Below are 19,155 nucleotides of genomic sequence, written 5' to 3'. Positions count from 1 at the left end.
TATGAGGTGAGTACCAGCTTAGGTTGCCTTAAGACATGTTTCCATGTTTGAATTAGGGCTGTCAATCGATTAAAAATAGTTAATCGTGATTAATCATAAATTAATCAAACATTTTTTTTATCATATTTGCTCCACTTCTACCCACTGCAACTTTAATTTCGATGTACTTTGTACAGTGACAATAATGGAATTATATTCCATTCAATTAATACTTTAAGTTTGCTAAAGAATTGTATTGGTCCAGTTTCAGATCCTGTTGCAGCTTCTTAACGTCTGAGTGGAGCCAAGCATTTAAAGGCCTTTTATCAATCAAGCTCATATTTGAGCTCCAAAACATGATCTAGTAAGGTTGTTTTGATATGGCCGTTACTGGATATAGATTGTTTTCCTCATTTAATACATAAATAAACAGCAGGCCATTGTTATAGAGTACATTTGTATCATGTTATTCTACTATTATTTCCTTTAGTACTGTTCTTAATTATACTGGTAAATGGTCTTGCATTTATCTAGTGCCTTTCTAGTCTTCCGAGCACTCAAAGTGCTTTACACTACATGCCAGCATTCAGCCATTCACACACAGATTCATTCACTGATGGCAGAGGTTGCCATACAAGGTGCCAAGTTGCCCATCAGGATCTAATCTAAATACTCGATGGCACAGCCTTCGGGAGCAATTTGGGGTTAAGTATCTTGCTCAAGGACACTTCAACATGAGACTGGAGGAGCCGAAAATGGGGATTGAAACTCCGACCTTCCGATTGGTGGATGACCCGCTCTACCTCTGAGTCACAGGTGCCCCTAATCATGTCAATAAAACAAATTTGAATTAAATTAAATGTCTTCATTGACTAATAAAGAAAGCCTAACTTTAATTCCTTATTTCTGATGGATCGCACTTCAATGAGACTCAACCACTGTAAACGATATACCATCTGTTACAGAGCTTATTGGAACTGATTCCTGGTAGCACAGGACCATATTACAACGTAAAAACACTGATATAATTAACTGTTTTCATGTCTCATAAAGTCTGAGTCGTGTTGGAGACGTTCACAGTTTTGGTGTATGACATGTTGACTTCAGCACAGGCATTAAATCAAAAAGCTGATGGAAAAATGTCAGGATTTTGTGAGCCGCACCACAAAACAACTGAGCAAACAGTTATATTTGTTGTCAGATATTCTAATTCAGACTCCAGGAATTTAACACTTGGACTAAACTATGAAGTTATGGGAACGCAGCTGAGCATCAATGAAAGATTTGTCACCGGTGTGTTTGCACTACAGTGTACATAGTGGTTGTTTGTTGTCCTTCTGTGCTGCGACCGAGGAAGGCTCCCACAGACAATAGGCCGCGCACAGGCTGATGACTAAGGAAGGCAACCCGCGGCGGAGTCGTTATGGCAACAGAAGCTTGCCAAACAGACTGTGTTGAAATTGGACAAGTGTGAACACACAATCAATACCCTCCTTCCCCCTACTCCCATATGACATTTTAGGCATAGGATCTTTGCGATAAAAATATGCTCAAGGTGGACAGGTTTTTGTGCAGCGAGGTCACAACACACTGGGCTGCCTCAGCACCTTCACACAGGTCCACCAATCAATATCAGGATATCCTCATTCCACTGAGATCATTAGAGCGCCTGTGTCCCAGTTCTTCATACTAATTGTCTACTAGTATGTGTGGTCTTTTCGTCATTAAGTTGATAAACAGCAGGCTATTTTATATAGATGTCTGCAATTTACGGCGTATTTCTTCAGGGGTGGAAACATAAAGCTATGAATGAACCTCCAGATGTTTCTAAGAGTTGTTATCTGTCCCTAGTTGACAACTATAAGTCAAAACTGAATATTAACAAAAGGTACCAATCTTTTTCTTCAATTAATTTCAACTTTATCACAATTATTTATTCAAGCAGAGATCAAAAGGTGCAGACTGTATTGTGTGTGAAAGATACAAAACAGAAAAAAATACTGTACTTTGGTGCAGACCTGACACTACTGTAACAGACCATCCTGATTTCTTGGCACTTATTTCTTAACAAAAACAAACAAAATGATGGAGTGGTGGTGGTGCACGTCTGATAAAACTATATGTTGCTTGTCTAATTTTCAATAAATACGCAGCAGCTACATCCGAAACAGTAACAATACATACAATGTTTAAACAATTTTGGTTTGAACACATTTTAAAGAATGTAGCGGTCCAATAATACCTGTTCGTGTTGAGCTGGTAGATCAGGTGTACCTGTGTAAATGTATGTGCAAAACAACGTGATTGTCGGATCAACGATATAAGACAATTTGGTAACAGACATCCATACAAACCCTCTTAATTCCCTTGATGTCTGGCACATTTTTAAAGTGTCCGCACAACAAATGTCCTGTCAGCAGATCGAGAAGCTTTTCCTTTCGGTCATCCGTAAAGTGACGTTCGTCTGTCAGATATTTGTTTTAGTGTAAAGTGATGAAAAGTTTCCAGGAATGAGAGGTACCAGATATAAGGGGGTTGGTGGAGAAAGCTCAGTTTTAGTGTTTGGTTAAGGCGAGAGGGGGTGGGTTTCCTCCATGTTCAGTCAACAATAGCAGAGAGCACAGCCATGACGGCCATGCCGCAGAAAATGAGCAGGATCTGCAGCATGGACTGCCTGGTAAAAACAAACAAACACAAAGGGTACAGATTCAGACAGATTCAAGGATATAAAAGAAATATGTCATCTGCCCATTTTGACACCACAAAACAAGATATACAACGTTTTGTTTGTAACCGGTCTTGTAATTGTACTGGCATCACTGTCTCAACTCCAACAACGCAGAAAAGGTTAAAGATATTGTGTGGAGACATGTTTTTATAAGTGGCTCTCTGTTGTGTTTGTAATGTGAACAGGCACAAGTAGGGTTTTTCCATACACATGGCCTGGCTTGGCTTGACTCGGTTTGACTCGTCACCCCAGCATGGCAGGGATTTGCATCTCCATTACAACAAGGGGCTACCAGCTTGAGGGTGTGTGTAACTATGCCCAAAGGAGCAGCTGATTTGCATCTCTAATACAATACGGCTACGGTGTGGTAACCATGGCTAAAGGAGCAGCTGTAAAACAGTGGATAAATACATTTAATTTCCTAAATTTTTCACAATAAAAGCCCCCCCGTTATTTTCACTGCCAATTGTAGCCTACTCTTCCTCCCTGAAGTAGTAGAGTTTATTGTTTTTATTAAGAACAGCCGCCAACACAGCATTGCCAATTTGGAGATAAACATTGCATTTCCTATAAATTCTTCACAATAAAAGTCCCCGGTTGTTTTGTTATTTAAAAGCTTTTATTATGAAGCCGCAAAATCAGAAAATGTTGGGTTTTCATCAGCAGCAACTTATCATGACTCCTGTACAACTGAAAGCGAAACAGTAAAATAAAAAAGATATCTAAAAGTACAAACGTGGACGCAGAAGAGAAACTAAACTTTAAACCATAGAGATTCAGTTAGAAGTGGCTCGGCGTGCTAAAACCGGTAATGGAAACACAAATCAGCGTGGCATGGTTTGATTCGGCGCAGCCCAAAGTGCTAATGGAAAAAACCTGTAGGAGGCATACCTTAAGCTGGACTCCTCTAGCAGGTCAGGCACCACATTCACCAAGGCTATGTAGAGGAAGCCTCCAGAGGTGAAAGGCAATATCCAGGAAGTGGCATTTTCTAGAAACGGTTGGAAAGACTTATGAGTCATTCTGGCAACTGTAAAATGGTTTGATTGTCTGTATAGTGAGGATCTTACCTGTGCCTTTTGGTGACTGAGCGCACAGAGCAAAGCAAGCTCCCAGGACACCGACCAGCGCCGTGGACAGCTGCAGGCGGGCGGCGCTCCACCGGTCGAACCCGGCCCTCAGCAGAATGGCGAAGTCTCCCACCTGCAGACGATGACATTTCCCACAGCAGAGGAATGGCTAAACATTCAGCGTGTTTACAAGCACTGTAGCGGTTCGAATCTTCCTATGTATTTTCTGCTATGTAAACATGGAACCTTCAAGTAAGCCTTTTAAATTTAGAAATGATATTGTATAATTTTACTAAGAGTTCTGTGATCTCACCTCGTGGGGGATTTCATGTAGCAGGATAGCAAAGGTGGTGAGGAACCCAACCTGCAAGAAACATTTAATTAACACAGTGCTCTGTGGTATCAAAGGGAAAAACGTATGACAAATTCATCCTTGGCAACACCCGAGTCGAGTGCTAAGCTCTATGTGTTTATCTTGCAGTGCATAGTGCGAAGAGGGAAAATGTAAAAGACGGAGTACAAACTTTGAGCTGCTTAAAGAGTTGTGAAGCTGTGACAGCTTAAAGTCTTTAAAAGTTTTTATAATCCCACACGAAGAGCATGATGAGACCTATCAATTGTGTAAAGAGTGTAGTTATACACACACATCACATGTAGGTGAAAGGCTGTTGGAGATCTGCATGATTTGTCAAAGTTAACAGAATTTTAAGGAAGAGGTAATCGCCGCACAGCAGCCAACTCCAAGCTCAAACTGACTATAATTAGATGATTAGAAAAAATAGCCAAAAAAAAAAGACCCCATGAGGCATAATAAATCTTTCCTGCATAATCTTTTTCTTGAAAATTAAATTTTAAAAATGTATAAGTGTTTTGGAGATAATAGCCAAATGCTTAATTATAGTAAATGAAAAATGTGCACAAGTATAAGTTGGCCGTTTTCCCATAGACTTACATTGGGAAAGAGATGTTTGTAACTCAGCGGATAATTTTTCTGAACCATCTGAATAGCCCTTATTTAAATCATTAGGTCCTAAAAGTTGTAAAATGCACTAACAGCTGAATCCAGAGTTATTTCCTTTCCTCCGTTCATGTGAATGAGACCAAGACAAGACCGAGGCTGGAGCGAGGGCTGGGAGGCGAAGTTAGCAAGCCGTGACAACAGCGTGACGGCTGTGACCGAGCCATGTTACTGAGCGGTTGCTACTGCGCCTGCTCTATGGGCCCAATGGATGCGGAAGATCGCCGGAAGATCCGGGTACTTTTCCACTCGGCAGTCGGGCCATTTTGGCTTCATGCGCCACTGAGCAACTTTCATAGGAATGAACGGGGCCCCGTCTCCAACGCTGTATCCAGTTCTCTTTTTACAGCCATGATTTAGATATAGACAGCTCATTCTAAGGTAACGAAAACACAACCATTCTTATTTTCTGGTGATTATACACTAAAGAAATCATACTTATTAATATTATATTCCATTTCTGCCAATAGATCCCCTTAAATGTTACACACTGGTCCTTTAAAAATCAAATTAAATTAAAAAAACAAATGCACAATACAGCCTAATGCCATAGTAATAAAATTGACTTTTGTCCAGGAAGCAGGGGATGTAAAAAGCCCAAAATCGCAGAGTCATCAATCATCATCAGTAACGTGGGGCCAAAAGAATTTGAATGTAACTGAATGATGTAATGTGGTTTGTGGTTTAAGCCACATAAAGCTTATTTGGTACTAGCAATGACCAGCTCCCTGTAAGATGAGACTTTATTGATTGCAGAGGGGGAATTCACAAATTAAAATTAATGAAAGATAAACCTAATAAAAGATCAAAGTTTAAAAAAATGTTCATCGGACGTTCAGAATTAAAAACCGTGAACTCTAAGTACTTCATATTAAATCAACACTGCGTTGATACGGATCATTTTCATGCAGCATTTCATGCTTTCATAAATGCGCATGAGAGTAAACAGAAAACACCGGTGAGATGTCTCGTATGTGTATGTTTGAGAACTTCCTCTCTGGCACATTAGTCCATAGTTCATGCTGCTAGCCTTATGTCTCTCCAGCTGGACGCTCTCCTTCCCACAGCTACAAATATACAGTCACCTACTGAAGCAAATACACGCTACTGCAGTTTAAAGTGCACCTTTTTGATCAAACCCGTAAGACAATGCTACAAGTATAAGTTTCAAAGTGAAAAAGTTTGTTGTGTCCTGTAATGAATGTCCACTGAGCGGTCCAATCTAAAGACAGTGGGACTGCTGATACAACAGGTCTGCTGCTCTGCCAGCGAAGCTGCATTCGCTGCCAAACTCTGTCCTCACGAGGAAGGTGTTATATGTCCAAATTCCCCAGATACATTTTTGTCCTTTGCTTTCAGCAGGTATTATAGCGCTCCTCCTTGGCTATTTTACAGCTCCCCTGCATGTAGCCTTATATTTGCACGTAATGCACATTTAAAACCAGTCTCTTTGTTTGGATTTGAGTTTCCCTAAACCAATTATTTGCATCTGATACAGTAGAGTAACAAATCTACAAGCCCCTCACTATACAATCAGATTTCTCCATTATTATAAAAGGAGTAAATGTTGTGTTTTCTTGGCTTTTGATCAAGAAGAAGTAATCATGTAGGGGTCAGTCAATGATGACAATACCTTCTTGAAGTTTTATATCTATATAAGTATCTTAATTGTCCTACATGTTGGCATGACATGCAGCCTAGTGTCACTTTATGCACTACATTTATTAGCAATGACTCAGTTCATGATTGTGTACTAATTTGGTTTGCAAACCTGGGGAGATATTTCACCTGCAATTACTCTATATGAAGAACCAGGAGCTCATGTATAAATATGCATGCTGAGGACTTAATGTGAATTAATGCAATCACATTCTCACACATGAGTCATTATGTTAAACCAGTGTGGATGGCAATGTATATATTATGAGCACAAAACTCTGCTTACACAATGCTGATAACTGAAGCCAAGGATGCATAACTACACCCTGCTGTGAAATGTACCGTCTGAACTTCTGATTCAAGGACTGACTGCATGGAATAACTAACCATGAACTAGATATGCTGCATTCTGAGATAGTCAAAACTTTATAGTAATATTTACCGGCCTAAAGTTTTATTTATTATAGGCCTTCAAAACTCAAATTCTAGACTGAGAAAAATTAAGACAAAGCACCAGAGCAGCACAAAGATATGTTTTTGAATTGACATTTGAATGAGAAATATAGACATTCCAAGATAACTGATTTATGTGGTTTTAGTGTTGAGATTATCACAGCTTCTTACCTTTTTGCTAACCAGGAAACTTCCTGCTACTGCCAGTCCATGGGTGAAGTTGTCAATACAGTTGGCCAGGAGATTCAGGTATCCACTTGTCTGTGACACACAAAACACAACAAAACCACTGTTACTCACATTACCCTCGATTAGGCAAAACTACAACAAGTATGGTCAACAGGAATGTAATTATTTATCAGTCACAACGTTCTCTATTAAGATACAATTCTGGTTTAAATTTGATCAGTTGTTTTTCAATATCCAATGTGTCAGCTTTTATATGCTGTAATTTTAATGACTAAATAGCTCTTGTGGTTATGAGCTAAAGTTACTCCCAGCCTTGTAGTCTGACCCATTTAAAATGAGGCTGTAAATGATCCGTTCCTCTCAGGAAATAAACAGCAGCTGCTGGGGATGTGCCACAAATTTCTGAGCCAATTTTGTTGTTGTTGTAATAAACTGGGTGTGCTGGGATAGGCTGCAGACTCCTGCAACCCTGAATAGCACAAGCATTTCAAGACATTTCTTCATTATGTGCTTCTTTTTGTCTCAATTAAAAGAATAGTTAGGTTAGTTTTTTTTTTTTCTTCAACTTTTTAATACTTATTTTTCTCTACGGATTTTTTAGAAAAGATCTATTTGAAATAAAACATTTTTGTAGATCCTCAAGTGGTAATGTGGTTTCAGTCTGTCATTCCTGATTCCCATTTTAATTATCTATTATGTATTGTACTAAACCACACTGAGATGTTCTTCTGGAGTAGACTCAAGTTCACTGTTTACTTACTTTTTTATTATTCAACCCCTTCTGTGCTTTCTGATTGGAAATAATCAAAACACAGCCAGCGTCTCTCTGACTAAAGGTGATGGGATGGCTTATCAGAATTAAATGTCCTAATAATCTGTGTTGTCACTAATAACCCACCCACTTTCCTGATGGTGGCTGTTTTAACTTTTATTTTATACATAAATGAATCCCCAAATGGCACGTATGTTTACCAAGTCATGTCCAGTGTAAAGCATTCACGCAATGTGACATGCTAAAAGACTACTGTGAAAAATAAGGAGTAGAAAAAGTAAAAAGAAAAGCTGAAAATAAAGATTGAAAATAATGAAAATATGTAATAAAAAGTGAATATATGCAATGTGCAAGGCATGCAAAGGATTTCCTGAAGACTGTGCTAAAGACAAGGCTGAGAATATACAGGGGTAAAGTAAAGGTAAAGACCCTCTCAGTAATAAAAGCATTGTCATGTTGTATTAAAATATGTGTTAAGAAAAGGGTGTACTGTCAAATTTTAAATAGCCAATAAGTCTATTTTTTTGGTTTAAATTGAGCACACTAATTTGCTAGTTGTGAACTAAACTACATGAATCGGTTTGAAGAATCTAAGAAGCACAAAATGCATCTCTTACATAAGCAACCCATATCAAGCGTTTACCCCCAGTGGTGTCTCCTTTAAAATATTAATAATAATAACATTTTTTTTTGTCATTTTTGTTAACTGGGAAATGTTTTGGTTGTCAGAATTACCTTGATTTTCTCTGATCTTTCCTGCAGACTCTGCTGCGTGGAGGATTTCCATGACTCAGCATGGTGCCCATTTCTGAGTGATGCCACTGCCTTTCCACTGAAAGCTGAAATAGACTGCGACTGTGGAGAAAAAAGGAAGAAAAACAAGGCAAAAATTAACATGTTGTCCTCATGTGCACTATAACCCCGACCTCTTTGTTGTACATTTACAACGTTTTTTATGAATAATCTTTCTGTAACTATTACCCATCAGTAATATGCCATTGGAGGGGCTTGTCTCCTCTCAGGAAACCACACCAGTCTTACTAAAAACAGTAAGTTAATGGGAGCCTGGATTCAACAGTGCAATGAACATGCATTTTATTGTTGCTTCCACTGTGTGTCAACGGCTTTCACCTCCTGCCAGCAGAGCAGCTGTTGGATTATTTTACAAACTTCCTACATATGCAGTAATAAGAAGTCATTTGTACTTTTGCTCTATTTTTCAGACATAACAGATGACCTTTATATTCCAACACTGCTCAACTGGCTTATATTTTGAATATAAAAGAAGAGACCGTTTTCCGAGAACAGCCAACTTCCTTGTTCTCTCATTCAGAAACCACTTGCGTTGCCATTTGGACTAATAGTCAAATTAAGTAAAAGGGAAATAGCCTGCTGTCTTGTGGTCGCAGCAATGAAATGTTTGCTCCATAATGTCTATGATTGAAGTATGAGGAAGTAATAAAGCGTGATTTTGTTCTAGGGCTGAGATTGGAGCTAAATTGTTACTGCGATACACCCAATTTAAAATGATCTAAAAATGAGAAAATGATTGAATCTCCTCTTCGCATTTTACGTCAAACATGGTAGCTCTCCACAAATATGATGCATCCATCAAGAACACTGACCCAATTCAAGTAAAAAGAAGTTTAGCTTGTTAGTATTGTAAAAGGAGAAATATATATATAACCTCTCTGTCTCTCTCACACACCGTCACAGTGTATTGTTGCCTCTGTCTATACGCTGAGTGCTCTCCTGTGGAAATGGCTAAAGCAGCTGCTTCTCCCCGGCACTATAAATAGACACTATAGTGGAGGAGCTGAGCCGTGGATTTTAATCTTGTCCCTCAAAGACAAGAGGGAGGATGAAACGGCCTTTACAATCATACTGCAACCAGCCAGTCATTGTCCACAAAGAAGCCATGTGTTAAAAAGTTGTGATTGTCAATCTTGCAGAGTCATATTTCGTGTTACACTATTTATAATATCTAAACAACAAACTTCAACTTGCTGATGCTCATTTGGACCAGCATCTCATTTAGACACCAGTTAACACACTAATTAAATAGTAAATATATAAATATAAAAAACCCCAGTACAGAGTAGACACAATATCTCATATGGTTTAGTTTGCTCATTGATAAACACCCATTTCATCATACTAAGAGGATGTTAAAGGAATAGTTTGACATTTGGGGAAATATGCTTATTTGCTCTCTTGCCGAGAGTAAAGCTGCCTTCAGATGATAAGAAACTTGCTCACGGCGATGTAGGGCGCAGAGCAAATTGCAGACCCTTGCAAGACAAAGCACAGTGCAGGTATACGTCATCAAAAAGTGGCTGCGTCAGCTGTTATCTCATTTGTTGCACTTTGAAAGTTCAGCAGCAACAGAGGTCAGAGTTGAAATAATTTGAACGTGGCAGCGGTGTGGCAGCGGTGCGCCATGCCAAGGGTATGTCTTCCGCATAGTTGGGCACCACTGCTCTCCCCATGGAAAAACAATGGCACAGCCAGCGCAGAGCGATTTTACCGCTGATCACGAGTGGGAGGCTTTAGATGAGAAGATTGATACTACTCTCTACGCCTGTCTGGTTAGCTTAGTTTAGCATAAAGATTGGAAACAGGGGGGGAACAGCTGGCCTGGGTCTGTCCAAGGGTAACAAAAAACTAGGACTGTGTCCTCTTGGTGGATTAGTCAACTAATTGGTCGTTTTGGGCTCAGTTGACTAAGATTTATTTAGTCGATTAGTCATTTATTATGCTTTTTCATGCTTAATGACTTATTTCCAAGAAACTTATGAGCACATCTCTGGTAAACACAATATTTAAAGTAGTGCTTTTATGTGATTCTTGGTGGAGAAAATCAGTTTACGATCTGTGGATTAAATCAACTAATCAATTAGTCGACTAAATCGGAAGTGGGTTAGTCGACTAAGAATTTCTTTGGTTGAGGACAGCCCTACAAAGACAACCTACTAGCTCCTCTAAATCTTACTAATTAAAATGTTACATCTCTCATTTGTTTAATCTGTACAAAAACATTAGTGCAAAAACAACACCTTGTGGTTTTATGGAGGTTATGTGCTGGATTATTTCTTGACTGGGCGCAGTAACATCCCAGAGTCTCCAGTGGCTACCTGGCAACCTCATGGTGACAACAAGACATGAGAATAATATTGATTTTCTTATCCAACTCTTGGCAAGAATTGTCAAACTATTCCTTTAAACTCTTCCCTGTTGGAGGAGATCACTGATTGTGCAGTAGCTTATCTGATGCTACAGTCACCAAAACACTGATAGAAACATGCAGACCAAACATATCCATGAAAACAAAAATATGTGAAGGCTTGTACTGACAAGTCTGAGTGCAGCGAGACTCCTTTGGACAGCAATGAGATTCTTCTTCTAATAACATTTCAGCCAAAACACTTACAGCAGAGTTAGAATTCAGGTCTGAATCTGAAGTGGGATCCTCGTGGCTGTCTTGGTCTGGGAACATCTTCTCCAGGAGGAGGAAGGCCAACATGCCAACGATTACCCACAAGCCCTGGTTCGTGTAGTGGTTGTGTTTACTAGCTAGGAAGGAAGCAGAGAGATTGTACATAAGATCTTATAAGATAAGAAGGTCTTAAGCAGACTACTAGTGAGCAAATAGAAATATCTTATTCTCAGGTATGTTTTAGAGGGGGTCAAAGAAATAAATAAAATTCTTAAAATTAGGGCCGTCAAAGTTAACGTGATAATAACGGGTTAACGCAAATTAATTTCAAGCCACTCATTTCTTTAACGCATTAACGCAACTTGCGATATTTAGGTTGTAGCAAGCACAGTTTTAAAGCTAGAGTGAAGATACTGGCATTATAAGAAACTACAAAATCAGGGATTTAGGAATAAGGAATCTATTGTTACCAACCATGTTATACTAGCCTGTCGTGAAGGAGGCAAAATAACACTCCAAACTTGCGCTAAATTTCGGCGAGAAAAAACTGTCAGGGCCATTTTTAAAGGGGTCCCTTGACCTTTGACCTCAAGATATGTGAATGAAAATGGGTTCTATGGGTACCCACGAGTCTCCACTTTACAGACATGCCCACTTTATGATAATCACATGCAGTTTGGGGCAAGTCATAGTCAAGTCAGCACACTGACACACTGACAGCTGTTGTTGCCTGTTGGGCTGCAGTTTGTATGTTTTTTTTATGCTAAAGTCTGTGAGGGTTTCTGGACATTATTTGTGATTGTTTTGTGTTGTTAATTGATTTCCAATAATAAATATATACATACATTTGCATAAAGCAAGCATATTTGCCCATTTAAATACTTGACAAACCTCTATTTAAGATACATTTTGAACAGATAATAAATGTGCGATTTATTGTGATTAACTATGGACAATCATGCTATTAATCAGAATTAAATATTTTAATCAATTGACAGCCCTACTTCAAATACAAAGTTGGTGATGGTATTGGTGGAAAGGAGACCCACCTGAAGAGTCAGAGAGCGCCCACGCCTCAGGAAGGAGGTGAAGGAATACATCACCAAGGAGACCACCAATAGCAAAGCTCAAGAGCTGTTTCAGCTTCTGGCTTCCAGCTGAGAAAACACAGAGACAAACAGAAGAGGAAAAAAAGCAATTACCGTTTAGAGTGTTTAATTAAGAATTGTACATTCATTCCATGAGATTGTGATGTCAATCCCTCTCAGCTTCCTGGCTCAGGAGCCAATGGGCAGAGTGGGAAAGGACATCAGGAAACTGATGACATCAGGAAACCTAAGTGGCTTCATCTCTAACCTCTCTCTTCTCTTCCTCCCAGACCCTGACATGTTTGGGGTTTTGTTTGCACCCATCATACACTCATCCATACTCTGCATTTCTTACTGATCAACCTGATTAACATCATTACTTTTATTCATGTATGATTCACTTTTTTGTCAAAAACACAAATAATCATTTTTTAGCTCTACGGTTTCTTCATCCTCTTTTTTTTTTTTTTAATGGCACCTCTACTGATGAACTCATCATTTTTTAACAAGTAAAACATGATGCACACAAATCCACAAAAGTGTGGCCCAGGCTACTAATATACACAGTGATTATGTGCTCAGCAGAAATCTTTAATGCTTCAGGAGTTTCCTCAGTAATGACTAATCTCAGGTCAGGACTGCACTTGAAAACCCCACGGCCTAAAATACATCTGGAATGCCACGTTCCTGTGGGTGGGGCCACTTCAGAGGCCGCAGGCTGACCTAAAGTCTGGCCTGCTTATTGAAGCGTTTCCACTCTGTTTTTTTAAATGCGCAAATTGAAAATGCACATAAAAACAGGTGGATTGAAAAGCATTTTTTTGTGTTCATAAGTTAAGGAACTAAAAACAACCTAATGAAACTGCTATCAACATGGACCGGTTAAAAGAGGAGTTATTATTTGTACTGGGCGTAATCACTGCAAATTACTGTCTACTGCAGTGTCTGTTGGATGGCAATGTCAACCACCACTTTAGTCCAGACTAAAATAACAACAACTATTAGACTGCCATGACATTTTGAACTGGTCCTCAAAGGAAGAATCCTAAAAACGTGATGGTTGTCTGACTTCTCATCTAGTGTGTCCAGCAGGTGAAAGTTTTCAGTGATATCTCAACATCTACCACATGGATTGGTACAAAAGTTTGTACAGACAGACACTCATGCTTTCTTGACAGACAATGCATCTTAATGACACAGCAACCTGCATTTTTCCACTGTATACTTTTCAATCTTTAAATTGTATCTGCTGTGGAACTGGGTGACCTTTTCACTGACAGTCTTCCTATTCAGCACAACAAAAATGTATGTTTTTAAGGAAAAGTTTCCTGTAAAGCCTGCTTTGAAAGCCTTCAGTCTAAATTAATACTTGTTGAAGGCATGTTCATGACGTTGTTTTCCAGGAAGCTGCAGTTTTCCAGGAAGTTCAAGTGCCCATTTCATGGGATCTTTAAGGTTGCTACTATTTTAAACCATGACAAAGATGCAGCTGTGTCTAGAACTGGCTGACAAAGTTCCACTAGCACTACTAGTTGATCCCACTGGAGTTATTTTCTCCTGTTAGGGAGTGTGGAGAGCTGAGATTTACTACAGACCTACTAAAGAGCTTGAATTTTACATTTATGCCATAATTAATGAGGCAGAAATATTTCCTTCTTTGACCTCTGGACTCTTCTGCTTTCAACACTGCAGTCTTTAGTCAATATATAGTCACTATTTGTGTTTATGTTGACATGTAAAACAATGACTAGCTCTTCATCATAAATTTAGTACATGATTGATTCCTGCTTTTCTAAAAAATTGTATAACCATTTAAAAGATATATTTTCTCTTTAGTTACACAGATATCATGATGTATCATTGATGAATGTCTTGCAAAATATTGTAATAATATAGTATTGTGAGTAATTCACTGACATGTATAGTTTACATGTTGCTACCTCTTACCTTCTGTTTTGAGGGCTGCTCCAGCTTCGATGGGAATGACAAGAAGGGGGAAAATCCCACTGAGGCCTACAGCAACAGAGCCCACCAGGGACAAGAGCCAAACATGAGCTTGTTCGCTGGATAAGACGTCTGCTACTGCCTGGAGGCCTGGGAGGTCATATGTCAGGCTGGGGCCTGGTCCTGCAGAAGAGGCTGTTGCATGAGCCATAGACGTTTGTGTCATCTTGCGGCTGCCTGATGCCCCCCTGGAGGTCAGCACGAGCAGCAGGGTAACTGGGATCAACAGAGCAGCTACAGCCCAGTTGGGCTTCCTACAGCTTCCACCTTTCATCCGTCCCACGGTCCAAAAAGCACTTGCAACCAGTAATGCTGCAAGAGGAGCACACTTTCAGACAAACAGGCCTCTCTTGCACCTTCTCAAAGATGTACGAACATTTTAAATAAACATTAAACTAAAGAGGACCTATTATGCTTATTTTCAGGTGCATACTTGTATGAATGTGTTTACATGTTTTAATGTTCAAAAAACGCTTTACTTTTCTCATACTGGCTGTGAGGCAAATGTGTTACATGGTGACATCACCACGTTACTAGAGATGTTCCGATACCATTTTTTCCTTCCAAATATCGATTCCGAAACTTGCGGTATCGGCTGATACCGAGTACCGATCCAATACCAGCGTGATGAAAAAATGTATAGTCATTATTATTATTATTAAACAGCTGTTTACTACGGAACATGTATGGATGTGCTATGATTACTATATTTGATGTATGGCCTGGCTCAGGTTAAACCATTTGTAAAACATGAACAGATTTTCCACAGTGAAATATTGCCAAATGGCTGTAATTTTCCTTGCTCTGACTACCGTTACCATTACACTCTCCACTAGCACCGCACTGTTGTTGTTTGCTATCATCACGTCACAAACTACCTGCAATCAGTTCTTCTTCGCTGCTCTAAAACAGTAGTTGCCAGTAGCAGCCATGATACATCCAGGGCGTTTAGGAGCAGCGAAGAAGAATTGATTTCTGGTTAAACAAGTTTATTTTTTTCTGGGTTAACAAATTATTGTATCAGATTGGTGCATTGTGTACTGGCGTACTCAGATACTAAATACAGAATTTTGGGCAGCATCAGACGCATTTCCGAAACTGGTATCGGTATCAGAACAACTCAACACGTTACGGAAGGAAAGACAGAAGAAGAGAGAAGAAGAAGAAGAAGATGAAGAAGAAAGGCACTTTATTGATCCCCGAGGGGAAATTATTTTTTTTTCACTCTGTTATTTTACACAGTACATAGTACACACAGACCCGAAATACACACACATGCACAAGCAGGACCTATGTACATGCATTAATGGAGAAATGTCAGAGCGAGGGGGCTGCCCATGACAGGCGCCCCGAGCAGTTGGGGGTTTGGTGCCTTGCTCAAGGGCACCTCGGCAGGGTCCAAGAGGCAAACTGGCACCTCTCCAGCTACCAGTTCACACTCAGTACTTGGTCGTGGACTTTGGGGTTTGTATCTTTGCACTTTTTACATGCACAAAAACTATATAGCTTAAAGGGACTGTTTGTAACTTCCTACAAGTATAAATCACCCGGGTCGGTGTCCCATGCGGCTCGCGTGTGGCTACGCTGTTCAGACGGGACTCCAACACAAACTACACGGAAGCACCAAAACCGCAAAGTTATATCTAGTGAAGCCCGTCTTGCAAAACAGTGTTGGCCGCAGTCGGAGTACGCGGGGGAGACCGTAGCTTTGGTCTCCAGTCTCTGCTGTACTCTGCTCCTCTGCCTGTCTTCACTCACAGCTCGCTCCACCTCAAGTGCATGCGCGCACACTCCACACTGCAGAAGAGTTAGTTTAGCTCTGAGAATATCTAGTAAATGTACAGTGGACGTTTGTGCAGAAATAACAGATGCAGCTTCTCCAGACCAACAGAGGTTTTCCGTGTCTTGTGAAGTGACGGGGCTCCGCAGCGAGTAACGTTATTGTCTCTGACCGGGTGCTGGTGTCTCCCTCCGGCCGCGGTCGGGAGGCTGAAGCAGGAAAAGCCAACACTAGGATCAGCAGTGATTCATGGAGAGACCTCCGTCTGCTCAGCTAACATTACTGTCAAGCAGGTGACATATAGAGTGATATTGTGGTTTTAGCTGACGTGTGTCGCCTCACTGTTTTGAGCGATGCTCGTTCATGTCTATGTAGAGCGAGCACAAGCGCGAGCCCGATGCTGACTTTCGTTGACTTAACGGCCACAGGTGTCGCTGTTAACAAGCATTTATGATTCTTACAAACAGTCCCTTTAACACACTAAAGGAAACGAGAAAGGCACGAAAACATAATAATAGGTCGCCTTTAAGGCAGTAACTCAATTATTCTCCTTATCGATTAATCTGGTCTGTAGTCTGGTAAGCAAAAATCCTGTCACAATTTCCTATAAAGACTCAAGGTGTCTTCAAATAGCTAGTTTGTCTGACTTGACAGTCTAAAAGCTAAACATATTAAGTTTTCTATCACGTTAATGTTATTTTTTCCAACTCCCACCAGACAGTAACTTGTTGTTACTCTGACCAGCTGCCAGCTGCAGACCAGCTTCTTAAAGTTAAGTTAGGGAAATAAAAGTCTAGAAACACTACCAGACTCCTCCAGTGTTTGCTTCCTGTTAGCTGTGGATGTCTGGCCATACATACCTCCTCTTCAGAGTTACAGAGAAAAGTTTAAGTAACATTAACATGACTGATTATTCATCTCAGCAGACTGTACCTAACAACAGGTCTTTGAAGGCATCATCTGCTGTCCTGTCTGGGAGTTAGCAGTCCTTCACATTAACTATCAGGTAACAACAGTTAGTTCAATATAAAATACGCAGAAAATGAAAACGCCTCAGAGCTAAACTGGCAAAACAATGCGGCAAATTAACGTTAAACTATCAACCGTGCGTTTATTACAACGATACACTGAACTAGCTGACTAACTCAGTGAGTAAAAGTTAGCTGCTGACGTTAGGTTGCTACGGAGATTAGCTGCTACCGTTAGCTCCGACACACGCAATCAGTGCAACTCAACGCTAACGGTTCTAACTGCTAAAACTAGCAGCCGTTAGAGTCAGTCAGTGCTAACGGTTCTAACTGCTAAAACTATCGTCCGTTGGAGTCAGTTAGTGCTAACGTTAGGGGGCCCGGGAAAACCCTTGACAACACAAACATTGCGTTACATGAATGTGACATTTTAATGTGTTAAATACCTTGTGGTTTAGGCAGTCTTTGCTCCAGTGTGTCCCTGCCATCCAGGCCGTCTTGATGGAGGCTGGGTTGAGTTTCCACCAGACTACCGGAGGCGGAGGGAGGCAGAGATCCGCTAGCTGCTGCTCCTGCTACAGGAGGAGGAACTGTCTGGCTCTCCCCAAACAGCCACGTGTCAGGATCCTGGAGGGGAAAACAACTATAAACAGGAGAAGAGGAGAGCAGGGAGAGGACATGGAGCCCAGCCCACCAAACACTTCAGGAAGTCACTTTAGTTTGTGCCCCTAAGGACTCAGAAACTTTTTTTTCTCCACATCCAGGAGGAGCAGCAGCCTCCAGGAGGAGCAGCAGCCTCCAGGAGGAGCAGCAGCCTCCAGGAGGAGCAGCAGCCTCCAGGAGGAGCAGCAGCCTCCAGGAGGAGCAGCCGCCTCCAGGAGGAGAGTTTGATCATATCTCATCAAACTGGTGGGTAAAAGAGTGGAGATAATCAACCCAATGCACACATCTACCATGCATATATATACCTTAGCTAATTGATCAAATGCTGCACTATACTGTAATAATAATACTCTTTTTTTCTTTTCTTTTAAAGGGACTGTTAGTAGGAATCAGAAATGCTTGTTAACAGCGACACCTGTGGCCTTTAAGTCAACGAAAGTCAGCGTCCTGTTACTCGCGCTTGTGCTCGCTCTACATAGACATGAACGAGCATCGCTCAACACAGTGAGGCGACACACGTCAGCTAAAACCACAAAATCACTCTATATTTCACCTGCTTGACAGTAATGTTAGCTGACCAGACGAAGGTCTCTCCATGAATCACTGCTGATCCTAGTGTTGGCCTTTCCTGCCTCAGCCTCCGGGGCTGAAGCAGGAAGAGAAACGTTATCATCTCCGATCGGATGCCGGTGTCTCCCTCCGGCACCCGGTCAGAGACGATAACGTTTCTCGCTGCAGAGCCCCGTCAGTTCACAAGATACGGAAAACCTCTGTTGGTCTGGAGGAGCAGCATTTATTTCTGCACAAACGTCCACTATACATTCACTAGATATTCTCAGAGCTAAACTAACTCTCCTGCAGTGTGGAGTGAGCGCGCATGCATGTGTAGAGGTGGAGCGAGACAGCGAAAACATGCGCGGTGTGTGAGTGAAGGCAGGCAGAGGAGCAGAGACTCCGGCCACACACGAGCGCGCATATGTGAGCGTGCATGGGATCCCGACCCGGTAGATTTATACGTGTAAGAAGTTACAAACAGTCCCTTTAACTTATACTTTTATATTCTTTTATTCGTTTTTATCTTATGCACTTTGTGCTCTTTTATCTTGCTTTTATATATGTAAAGCACTGTGAATTGCCTTTGTGTATGAAATGTGCTATATAAATAAACCTGCCTTGCCTTGCCTTGCCTTAGCTGGCAGTAAGTAGTAGTTGTTTTTTCACATTTAAGCACAGAAAGGATCCAAAGATTTTCAACATAAGGCCAGTTGTATTGGAAATCCCAGAATTTATTTATTTAAAAAGGATCCCCATTAGCTGATACCAATGGCACCAGCTATTCTTCCTGAGG

At 40.7% G+C, this 19,155-nt stretch overlaps 1 protein-coding gene across 2 annotated transcripts; it reads right to left on the bottom strand.

The window, feature by feature from the left end:
- Positions 1 to 1,887: 1,887 nt before the first annotated feature.
- slc39a13 (solute carrier family 39 member 13) lies at positions 1,888 to 17,870 on the bottom strand. 2 transcript variants are annotated; one of them, XM_037749917.1, is made up of 10 exons: positions 17,591 to 17,870; positions 14,340 to 14,708; positions 12,354 to 12,461; positions 11,299 to 11,441; positions 8,604 to 8,723; positions 7,079 to 7,168; positions 4,091 to 4,141; positions 3,778 to 3,910; positions 3,599 to 3,698; positions 1,888 to 2,653 (listed from the first exon to the last, which is right to left on the bottom strand). In XM_037749917.1, exons 2-10 carry the CDS (start codon positions 14,668 to 14,670, stop codon positions 2,578 to 2,580), a joined length of 1,152 nt encoding a protein of 383 aa, XP_037605845.1. In that variant the 5' UTR covers positions 14,671 to 14,708; positions 17,591 to 17,870; the 3' UTR covers positions 1,888 to 2,577. The 2 variants fall into 2 exon arrangements, with proteins under 2 accessions (XP_037605845.1, XP_037605854.1); XM_037749926.1 differs by lacking the exon at positions 17,591 to 17,870 and adding an exon at positions 17,110 to 17,434.
- Positions 17,871 to 19,155: the final 1,285 nt, after the last annotated feature.

The sequence above is a fragment of the Sebastes umbrosus genome, chromosome 2 (genome assembly GCF_015220745.1).
Source record: "Sebastes umbrosus isolate fSebUmb1 chromosome 2, fSebUmb1.pri, whole genome shotgun sequence".
NCBI classification, from domain to species: Eukaryota; Metazoa; Chordata; class Actinopteri; order Perciformes; family Sebastidae; genus Sebastes; species Sebastes umbrosus.
This window is presented reverse-complemented; position numbering and strand designations above follow the sequence as displayed.